This window comes from Bombyx mandarina, chromosome 10, assembly GCF_030267445.1.
Source record: "Bombyx mandarina strain Sakado chromosome 10, ASM3026744v2".
NCBI lineage: Eukaryota > Metazoa > Arthropoda > Insecta > Lepidoptera > Bombycidae > Bombyx > Bombyx mandarina.
In genome coordinates this window covers 4,144,650-4,156,659 of record NC_143217.1, presented here as the reverse complement: position 1 = coordinate 4,156,659, position 12,010 = coordinate 4,144,650, and the positions used below count along the sequence as shown (strand labels likewise).

The 12,010-nt window shown below is 33.3% G+C and overlaps 1 protein-coding gene across 1 annotated transcript; it reads right to left on the bottom strand.

The window, feature by feature from the left end:
- Positions 1-5,848: 5,848 nt before the first annotated feature.
- Positions 5,849-8,899, bottom strand: Sbds (SBDS ribosome maturation factor). The gene is made up of 2 exons (XM_028185231.2): positions 8,708-8,899; positions 5,849-7,288 (listed from the first exon to the last, which is right to left on the bottom strand). Exons 1-2 carry the CDS (start codon positions 8,836-8,838, stop codon positions 6,664-6,666), a joined length of 756 nt encoding a protein of 251 aa, XP_028041032.1. The 5' UTR covers positions 8,839-8,899; the 3' UTR covers positions 5,849-6,663.
- Between the last annotated feature and the right edge of the window lie 3,111 nt (positions 8,900-12,010).

Genomic DNA, 12,010 nt, shown 5'->3' with positions numbered 1-12,010 from the left:
GCAGTTTAATTAATTTCCTTTCAAATAGATAAATGTTGCTACAGTAACAAACATTTTAAGTTATTCCATTTTACGGACAGGATTTTGCGATTTTACATAATAAATAATCTACAACAGATATGTGTATATACAAATTTATCTATTTTCGTAGCCAATATTCTCTGTTGCTAAAGTAATACAATTCTAACTAAAAATGATGGAACATGCTGAGAAATTAATAGAGTAGTCCAAATATTTTGATTTTTAATCCTGTCTTTCATGCACGTAGAAACTTGCTCAATGGTGGTATGAAAAATAAGTAGTTACTTAGCAGACGAATAGTGCTGTCTTTGCTACATATGAGCCAGACTATAATCATTTTGATTTTAGAAACAAAAAATTGAAGTACATATACACACATTATTTATTTATTTATTTAAAGATTACCGACAGGGTTTACAGTAAGACATAAAATAACATTGACATGTATAGAGCAATTGATAACTGCCACTCTAATTATAGGCAATCACAACATGCATTACATTAATATATTAATAGAGATTTAACAATACTATTAATAATAATAAAAAATTAAAAACAAAAGAAAGACAACAAGGGCAGTAATACCCGAGTACTCAGACCAAGGCTGAGGGTGAGGTTCAACAACAAATTTTTATAATTTTGTTCTTAAATATTGGAAGGGAATCGCCAAATATGTCAAGGTTTTCAACTTTTCTAACTAGATTATTATAAAGGTTAGTTAGACGAGGAGTAGGTGAGTGCTTGCCTAGATTGGTTCTGCTAAAGCGGGTGCTGAAAAGAGCAACGGGGCGACGAGGTAACCTAGATGGCACCTTCAAAGAGAATTTATTGAGGATGAATTGGGAGTCGACAGTACCGCTCATAACTTGATGTAAAAAACATAAGCTTAACATATCGCGGCGATCACTCAATGTTTGCATTTTAAAATATTTAGCCCTATCAACATAAGATTCAACATAATTAGGCGGCCTAAAACAGTATGACATGTGGCGAAGTAACTTTTTTAGAATTCTCTTAATCCTGTTAATATGGGTTTTGTATGTAGGACACCACACAGTGCTGCAGTAATCAAGTTTGCTTCTAACATAACTGTTGTAAAGCATTAGCGTAGTGGAAACCTTCTTAAACTCCTTACCATTCCTAAGTAGAAAACCCAGTGATTTGTTCGCGGCATCTATAATTTTGTCAATGTGCTTAGTGAAATTCAGCTTGGTATCCAGCTCCACCCCTAAATCACGAGTCTGAGAAACTTCACTCAAGCATTCCCCTGAAATATGATATTGTGTTGGTATTATATTGCGTTTTAATGTAAATTTTATATGTAGACATTTCGAAATATTCAAATACATTTTATTAATTTGGCACCAATCAACCAATTTATCAATATCTCTCTGTAATAGTTCAGCATCATTCACATCATTTATAACACGCATTATTTTAAGATCGTCAGCAAATAGGTAACAGGTAGAATATTTAAAAAGATTTGTAATTTCGTTGATAAAGATGTTAAAAATTAGTGGACCCAAGATGGAACCCTGAGGTACACCCGAAGAAGCTATGAATGGATTGGAACTGTGCCCGTCAATAACAATCTGTGATGGCCTTTGGTTTAGATACGAAGAACACCATCTAAGCAGAGGAACTTCAATACCAAATTGATGTAGTTTTTCTAGTAAAATGCTGTGGACGCTGTGGTTAACTTTATCAAAGGCCTTAGAAAAATCAGTATATATTGCGTCAACTTGCCCAGAGTTGTCAACGATGACCGCAACATCATCTACGTATTGAAATAAATTCGTATTTGTGGACCGCTTCGTCATGAAGCCATGCTGAAATGGGGACAGCTGGTTTCTTACATGATTGTAAATATGAGTATAAACTAAACTTTCAAAGACTTTAGCAAATGTACAAAGGATGGAGATGGGCCGATAATTAGTTATTAGATCTTTTTTCCCATTCTTATGTATGGGAACTATTAGGGCTTCCTTCCACTTTTCAGGGAAAATCCCTGATAATAATGAATGATTGAATATTAAAAACAAGGGTGTGGAGAGTTGTTCAGCACATTTAACGATAAATTGTAGTGGGATATTGTCTGGCCCCACTCCCTTGGTTAGATCCAGATTTTCCAACTTCCGTCTGACACTGTTAACTTCAATGTGAACAGCCCGCATACTACATTTTGTGTCTATCCAGTCAACATTAATATTGCTGTACATTATCGATGATATTATAGCCTATGCCAGAGATTTAAAACTCACTTTAACAGTATTATCTATACTTCTATACTAATATTATAAAGCTGATCTTTTTTTGCGGGAACGCGAGGAGTGAAGTTGTGTGATTTGTTTTATTTTGTCTATTTAGTGTTTCTTCAGGTTTAAATGTGTAATAATGGTGGTTTATTAACTGTTTAATATCTGTGAAAGTGCACAAATGTGGGAAAATGAAACAAAGCCGCTGGACGTAACTTTTCGGGATCCTCCAAAAAGTCCACTGAAAAAATCTTAGTAAATGACCACCATTTTACTGAGATTATATTTCATCCCAGTTGATTAATGTCTCAAATTAATCATCTTCATATCATTTCACTCCATAATATCATTTTTCATAAAAATAAGATTATTAATGAAAATAAGACATGACTTAAAGGTCTCAGTTACCAGGTCATAAAATCCCTTAAAAAAGAATTTATAAAGCTGAGACTTTTTGGCGGGAACACGAGGAGTGAAGTTGTGTGATTTGTTTTAGTTTGTCTATTTAGTGTTTCTTCAGGTTTCAATGTGTAATAATGGTGGTTTATTAACTGTTTAATATCTGTGAAAGTGCACAAATGTGGGAAAATGAAACAAAGCCGCTGGACGTAGCTTCTCAGGATCCTCCAAAAAGTCCACTGAAAAAAATCTTAGTAAATGACCACCATTTTACTGAGATTATATTTCATCCCGTATCATCTCATTTCATTTCATCCCAGTTGATTAATGTCTCAAATTAATCATCTTCATTTCATTTCACTGCATAATATCATTTTCCATAAAAATATGAATATAAATTAAAATAAGACATGACTTAAAGGTCTCAGTTACCAGGTCCTAAAATCCCTTAAAAATAAAACTGAAGAGTTTTTGTTTAAACGCGCTAATCTCAGGAACTACTGGTCGGATTCAAAAAAATCTTTCAGTGTTAGATAGCCCATTTATCGAGGATAGGCTATTTAACATCACGCTAAGACCAATAAAAGCGGAGCACCAATAAAGAATGTTTCAAAATCTATATGTCTATATGTTCACGCGTAACATATAGACATATGCTGTCGCCTTCGATCAATAATACTACTAGATTCGCGATTAGCGCTTCAAAAACGGCCCGAAAAATAAGACCACAAATATTATTTCAAATTAGTATGGTCCAATCATAGCCAACACTAAGACGTCAAAACGCTGCACTGCGCGTTCAAAAACTGAGTAAAAAACCACCGTAACACCAAGGTTTTGGAAGGAATATCTTTTTTTGGTAAATTTATATTATTAAGTGTTTTTCATAAAATAATAAACACAATTATATTGTAAATAAAACACAATTTACGAATATTGTATTTGTTTGGCCAATGTTTGCAACAAGGCACCAACTATTGTAACAAACATCACCTATTCTTGAACAGGGAATGCATAGAGCAGTTTTGTTATTTTATAGTGTTATTTTTGTTTGTAGATTTCCTAGTAGCCCCTTGTCGCTGTGCACAATGGATATGTATTGTCGCGAAAGAAATAGGAGAAGAAATATAGAACCCTTATAAAATTCTAGAATTGTTCAATGGTGGTGGCAAATCAATGCAAAAAAGTATAAAAAAACTTTATATGTATGTGTAAATATTTTAAGCGTATATGCTGAAAAGGATTTGTTTTCTGGGGGAAACGAACACAGCCATAAAATAAGCCTAAATTAAACTGATTATAGAAAAATTCATTGATATAAGATTACATTATATTTGTAAAAAAGAAACCGCTCATATAAAAATGACTTCTAAAAGACAGCTTTATAACAAACTGAATCTGTTTAAAGGTAATTAAACCTACATTATTGTTTTAATTACTTCTGTATAAAGAATACGTGGAAAACATGTTTCGTGTTTCCTTTCATATTTTTTTTACTTTATTCAATTTTATTTTTTATCACCTATTTGTTGTAATAGCGGCAATGTAAAATATTATCTACTACTTTTTTGAATCGGTCAAAAATAGTTGCGATCATACAAAACAAACCTAAAACAAATATGTATATTCTGCAACTCTATGTCTTTCAATACTTACTGTGTTCTGAGCATTGAAACGTAATACCAAGAACTACATCTAGTTCCACAATACAATAAGCACGAAATTTTAAACAAATATTTTTAACCTTATAAATTGGGCTTTATGTATCATTTTAGAATAAATATTTTTGTACTGATGACTTTTTATGTTCAAGTGACATTTTAAATTTATTCCATAATATTCTTTTTCTGACGAAAGGACCTAAATACATATATTTTGCAACGGTACTTAAACTTTATGTTTAAGTATTAAGGTTTATAATAAACTGAAGTCGTTAACATTATTAAACTTTTTTCTAAGAAATGAAGATGTTTTCGTGTCTGCAAACGTGGCCACTGGAGCGTCTTATTTTTGTTCCTGATCCTTAATCTAGTACTATTATTGATCGAAGGCTGTCGCGGACTTTTTTTTAGATCTTTTAAAGGGAAACAATCTGTCATACATTATTTTAGCGAAACTAACCGTTTCTGCAGCGGAAGCTCTCAAAAAGTAAAAATAACCCCGATTTTGAAACAGAGATCTTTTGTCTAATAAGGTTGGCTCACTATAACGTTTTTTATGCTAACCAAATTTATTCTAAAATAAAGCATCATTTGTGAACTATTCCACGCGTATGAAGTCGCGGGCAAAAGTTAGTCTATATATAAAGCCCGCTAAAATTAAAACCTCTAAAATTACACTATTTTTTCGATTAGTTTCTTATTGGATTCTATAGCGAATTGAACGAAACACTGTCAACGCATGCTCTGCATCAATAGTCTCAATATTATTCAGTTACTTTTACGGTCTAAGGTCTTATTATTTTCAACTTTTTCATTAGATTACGGTTTTCGTAGTTACGGATGACTTACTATAGATACTATACCTACCTACTTACTAATACATCTACGTAGACTTATTAGTAGATACCTTTTTAATCAAAGTTTATCGAAGTATCTCGCGAAAACCAAAGAAAATACGGTACGGCACTAAATCTGACAAATTCTAAATACAATATCATTGTCCTAAATAAATCGGTACCTTTAACTAAACTTAAAAAAATAAATTTATAAACGAACGTAATGTAATAAAACGAAAAATGTAAACCTATTATGCAGATTTCATTAGCTTTTTGACCAATTGAGAAATACTAATCAAATACCTACCTAATGAGTACGGACTTTATCTATGTGAGAAGTTATACGAATTATTTTCTTTTGCCACTCTATAGTTTATTATGCATGTACCTATTGATGACGACATATTAAATTTATTTAACTGTTTTTATAGTATAGCTGAAAATGCACCAATATAGGAAAATAAAACGAAATTCCCCGAAACTCCAATGAATTCTCACCACTTTACTGGGGCATTACTTCCTAATGTATTATTTCAACATTTTTTTTTTATTGCTTTGAATTGTGGACGAGCTCATAGCCCACCTGATGTTAAGTGGTTACTGGAGCCCATAGATATCTACGACGTAAACGTCTTATACTTTAGGCCACAATGACTTCAAAACTTAATGATAATCATTTTAGACTCATCAACTTCATTTTATTTTGCTCCATTTAGTAAATTATATGCATGGATTAGTTCACAAACAATAAATAAAATCGATGCTGACAACAACCATATCACAAGCAGTTAAGATACTTAAAAAAAAGAAGCAGAATAACACACTAAATAATAATACTCTTTAAATAAACATTCTAAATTCAATAACCCCTAACTACTATTTTCTCCTAGGTTATGGGTACTGACTAAACACACGAGACAAGAACAAGTACAGCCTGGCCCTTAAAACTAAATATACAAGTAGGTATACAGAGTAAAATAAAAATCGAATCTGAATTTTGAGGCACAGGCGTCAAGGTCACTGACCATTGATGACATGGTCAGTGTTACAATCACACCTTGGCAGCTCATCGGCTAAAGCAACACTAATGAATAAGATTTAGCTCAATTTAACTGGGAGATCGAGATCTCACTGAGTCATACCTCATGAATGTTCGAGAAAGTTGCACTGCATTCCAAAGGATAGACTTTTATGATTTTGATCTCGAGAATTGTCTGTGCCAAGTTTTCTGGATTAAAATCAAAATTTCTGATTACTCTGGAGATCTGTTATGTATGAATACTACCTATACCTGTTAAAAAGGCTTTTTGTTATTGATGAGCATACCTGTTCAAAGGCCACCTGATGTAAACTAATTACCAGAACCCATGGGCATTACAACATGAATACTAAGTAACTTATCCTACTGATAGATGAAATTCAGCCTAGAAAATAATTTAATTTGGGCATTAGTTTACAATTATTTAATACAGAAAAATTGCAACAATACAACTAAAGTGCTTGGTCACCTTCAACCATTTCCTTCAAATTCAATAATTCAAATTGCCCTGTGCCCTTTGTTTCAGTTCTTATCATTTCATCCAAACTTCTAAAGTTGCCAGGATCTATAAGACACACAATGTTAGCAGTTCCAGATTCCCAGTTTTCATCTTCCACTGTTGTAGCAAGCTTAACAACTTTATCCTTAGTTTTCCGAGCATCTTTACCAGTGAGTAATATCCTTACTCTCATTTGAGCTCTTTCAATAGGTATTTCATTCTTTAATATTTGTATCACATCTAAAGCTTGTTGTTTTGCACTTTTGTTTACATTGACTGAGAAGTGGACATCTTTGATTGCCTTCTCTATTATAGAAACTGGATATGGTCGTTTTGTTTCTGGATTGACACATTTATCAGCTACAGTAGTTGCAATATCTTTAAATAAAGAATCTATCTGTGAATGTCTTTCTTTGTCTGAAACCTGTAGTTCTCCTTTCTCAAGAATTTCTTTGCATATCTCCGTTTGATCTTCTTTGGCAAAAATCTTTATTAAGTCTTCTTTCTTTGCAACTTGTCCTTTGGAAACATTTGTAAAGACGGTATGAGTCTGTAGAACTTCATCAATGTCTTTTTCTCTGTAATAAGAAAAAAAAGATCAAATGAAAGAATTCTAAAAGTAATAGTAAGAGTAACAGTAATAGTAATAGTAATAGTAATAGTAATAGTAATAGTAATAGTAATAGTAATAGTAATAGTAATAGTAATAGTAATAGTAACAGTAAAGTAATAGTAACAGTAATAGTAATAGTACTAAAGAGTATAGAAAAAACATGAGACATAGGTGTTGTGAGTATTGGCAAACATTTTTCGAAATAGCTTTTACTTTGATCTGATGTTATATTAAAATTGTTTTGAAATCTACTCTTTATTGATTCTCCAGGTGACTCGTGTTGTAATCTAATAGGAGAAAATTTTATTTATGGATTTAAGTAAAAATGGATTTCGAGCCATATTAAATTACACAGCAATTAGGAAGGAATATATTGAAATTTCATAAGTTTGAAATTCGTTTAATATGCTAATCATCTCTTTCATTTATAACAATAACCTTGCTTACTTATCTGTATTTTTGGATTGTTTATTTAATTTTGATGATAAGATTTGTTTATTGAAATATTATTTTACTACCTAGTTGCTTTTGTTGTTACAAAAAATTTGGGTACATTAGTAGAACCAGAGGTACAGGAAAACCATTGATAATTGTGGAGAGCTTTCTTGAAACATTATGTAAAAAGGCATATCTCAGAACATAAGCATATTTGAATTAAAACTTTACTGCTTTATTGTAACAACTATTTCTTTCAATCAAAATGAACACTGATGCAATGCTATTTAACATTAATCATAGATTGATTTAACTATTTAACATTACTCATAGATTAATTTAATTATTAAACATTAATCATAGATTAACATTAAATAGCTTTGACATAACATAATACATAAATGTCTAAGTAATAATTTTACATTTATAGCATCTTTATGGATTGATCACTAGTTTTATGATAAATTTTCTAAGATAGAAAGAAGAATTCGACTTATATTTTTTTATCATTTTTTTCAACCGATTCTTCATTACTTTTGTAAGTAGAAGAGTATGTAGCCCATCTAATGGTCAGTAGTCACCATAGTTTTCTAAGACTGCAGGAGACACGGCCAAGCCACTGTCTAAATTAAAATTTTCAATAGTTTATGTAGATGCTTTATGAAGATTTTGCGGTTCGCGTTTCTTCACAAAATGAGGAACTTACAGTACTCTTGAAGTCTGATGATAGGTAATTATTACAAATTAGGGGTGTTATTTGATAAATTTTCTCATCTAACTTCTACGTTTTTTTCATGTCTATGGTCTCGCGCGTGTTCCTTGTTTCAATTTATATAATATTTTCATAAACGAATCTTACGAAATAATTGAGAAAGTAGAAAAGTAAACTGGTGTGTTTCTCACTATCGAAGGTGAATGTAAAAACATATTTAAGTATTGTTGATCTTACAGTTTATTTCGCCAAGACAGCACTTTGTTCTTGTAGCAGGCTATTTCAAACCTCTTTCCACCTTTCTTTAATCTTACGATCGCCACATTTGTGAGACGTATTTGATTCGTAGGTGTAAATATTTTAGACATTGTTTTTATTTTAGTGATTCTATTGCTTCGGCTTTAAATTCTCTATTTTTTTTAAGGGATTTTATGACCTGGTAACTAAGACTTTTGAGTCATGTCTTATTTTAAATTTATATGCTTAATTTTATGAAAAATGGTAATATGGAGGGAAATTAAATGAAATGGAAAGAAAATGATTAATTTGAGACATTAATCAACTAGGATGAAATTAAACGCAATCAGATGAGATGATATGGGATGAAATATAATTATAGTAAAATGGTGGTCATTCACTAAGATTTTTCAGTGGACTTTTTGGAGGCTCCCGAGAATTAACGTTCAGCGGATTTCTTTCATTTTCCGACATTTGTGCACTTTCACAGATATTAAAAAGTTAATGAACCACCGTTATTACACATTTAAACCTGAAGAAACACTAAATAGACAAAATAAAACAAATCACACAACTTCACTCCTCGCATTCCCGCCAAAAAGTCCTTAATTCTATAATTTTTTTAAAGGGATTTTATGACCTGGTAACTAAGACCTTTAGGTCATGTCTTATTTTAATTTATATTCATATTTTTATGAAAAATTATATTATGGAGTGAAATGAAATGAAGATGATTACTTTGAAACATTAATCAACTGGGATGAAATGAAATGGGATGAAATATAATCTCAATAAAATGGTGGTCATTTACTAAGATTTTTTCAGTGGAATTTTTGGACGATCCTGCGAAGTTACGTCCAGCGGCTTTGTTTCATTTTCCCACATTTGTGCACTTTCACAGATATTAAACAGTTAATAAACCACTATTATTACACATTTAAACCCGAAAAAACACTAAATAGACAAAATAAAACAAATCACACAACTTCACTCCTCGCGTTCCCGCCAAAAAGTCATTTTTTTTTCTCACCTAAGCTGGTAGCCCTGAGAGGCTATTCCAGCGTAACCTTAACTAGAAGGTGAGCTCACGGAGCTCAAACCTGACGACGTTGCTAACACGAACCCTAGCAAGAGCAGTGCTTCGCAGAATCTACCACCGGATCGGAAACGCGACCCACTGAGAAGATCCGGCGAGAAACTCAGTGGGCTTTTTGTGAGGGTTAATTTACTCGTCGAGCCCTTCGTCGCAAGCGACGGGTTCGACGAGAACGGTGACCGGTGCTTGAGGTACCTAAAATCACCGTTAGTGGATCGGGAGGATCCGAGATGACGTGTTTTGGGCGACGTCGGCTGCTTTCCATTCTTACCGCAGGATCGGGAATGCAAAAAGTCCTAAATTCTATAAAGTCTATATATCTCCATAGTTAATACACATAATATTTGAGATATAGGTACTTATTAACTCCATGGGTATTACCCTCATTAAGAAGTGTTTTTCTTAAAGGCTTATTACGCTTGGCTAAATTCAGTCGCTACTGAATTATAGAAGGGTAATAGCATTCAGTAAGCTAGCCTACTAAATTCAGTAGCAAGGATGGTTTCTGACTGGCTAAATCATTTAAAAGCCTAATTAGAAACGCTTTTAGGAAGGTGTAATCGCATTTAGTTACTTAATGATTTCAGTCGTCCCCATGGAGTTAATAAGTACCTGTCGTCCCATAGCTCTCCGTACTTAAAGACGTTTTAGGTTGTTTTTTATTTCCGAATAAAAAGTATTTTTTTTTTTTTTTTTTTTTTTTTTTTTTTTTTTTTTTTTTTTATTGCTTAGATGGATGGACGAGCTCACAGCCCACCTGGTGTTAAGTGGTTACTGGAGCCCATAGACATCTACAACGTAAATGCGCCACCCACCTCGAGATATAAGGTCTAAGGTCTCAGTATAGTTACAACGGCTACCCCACCCTTCGAACCGAAACGCATTACTGCTTCACGGCGGAAATAGGCGGGGTGGTGGTACCTACCCGTGCGGACTCACAAGAGGTCCTACCACCAGTGATTACGCAAATTATAATTTTGCGGGTTTGGTTTTTATTACACGATGTTATTCCTTCACCGTGGAAGTCAATCGTGAACATTTGTTGAGTACGTATTTCATTAGAAAAATTGGTACCCGCCTGCGGGATTCGAACACCGGTGCATCGCTTCAACACGAATGCACCGGACGTCTTATCCTTTAGGCCACGACGACTTCAAATTCTGTCACCTTTATTTAATATGCCAGACATTTATAAATAGCCCGACATGTTTCAGGGATAATTTTTGTCAGCAGCGGTTGGGATATTAAAGAACTAAATTTAAATCATGATACGAATTTCCTGTTGCAAGAAATCTTAATGTCACAACCAATCTTTTTTTTTTAACTTATACTATCTCGTAAGATAGTATCCTGCTTTTGAATAAACGGTGTCACAAGGGTTAAGATTAGGCTCTGTAAAATGTCCAGTAAGGGGGGCCCACTTAACGGTGATCATTTGTTTAATTAGTTATAAATAACTAAAAGACGAACAAACAATTTTTACATTCGAACATTAACGAACAAACGACGAACAAATAATTAAAAATCAAAAAAAGGGGGGCCCTATTTACAGAGCCTTAAGATTAGGTCAAATGATCTCGAATCCATGCGCAGATACATATTCTTCTTTTTTTTTTTTTCAATTGAGCCGACAGCGAGGGCTACGCAAAGGCATTTTGTTGTCTAGACAATACTGGGGCCATCCTCTTACACACAAGACACATCCTACTTCGTCGTGGTTAAACTGACAATTGATTCAGTAACTGAATTTAGAACAGTGTAATCAGAAGCTTCTAACTTGCTTCTAAATTTGCTTCTGAATTCAGTCGACTAAATTTAGCCAAGTGTAATTGCTTGGCGTATTTACGTTGTAGATGTCTATGGGCTTCAGTAACCACTTAACACCAGGTGGGCTGTGAGCTCGTCCACCCATCTAGACAATAATAAAAAAAAAATAGCCAAGGCAGTGGTACCTACCCGCGCGGACTCATGGGAGGTCTTACCACCAGTAATTACGCAAATTTTAGTTTTTGCGGGTTTTGATTTTTATTCCCTTCACCGTGGAAGTCAATCGTGCACATTTGTTGAGTACGTATTTCACTAGAAAAATTGGTACCCGCCTGGGATTCGAACATCGGTGCATCGCTCAACACGAATGCACCGGACGTCTTATCCTTTAGGCCACGACGACTTCCGTCGATTTACAGTTTTTTCCTTAAAAAAAATTT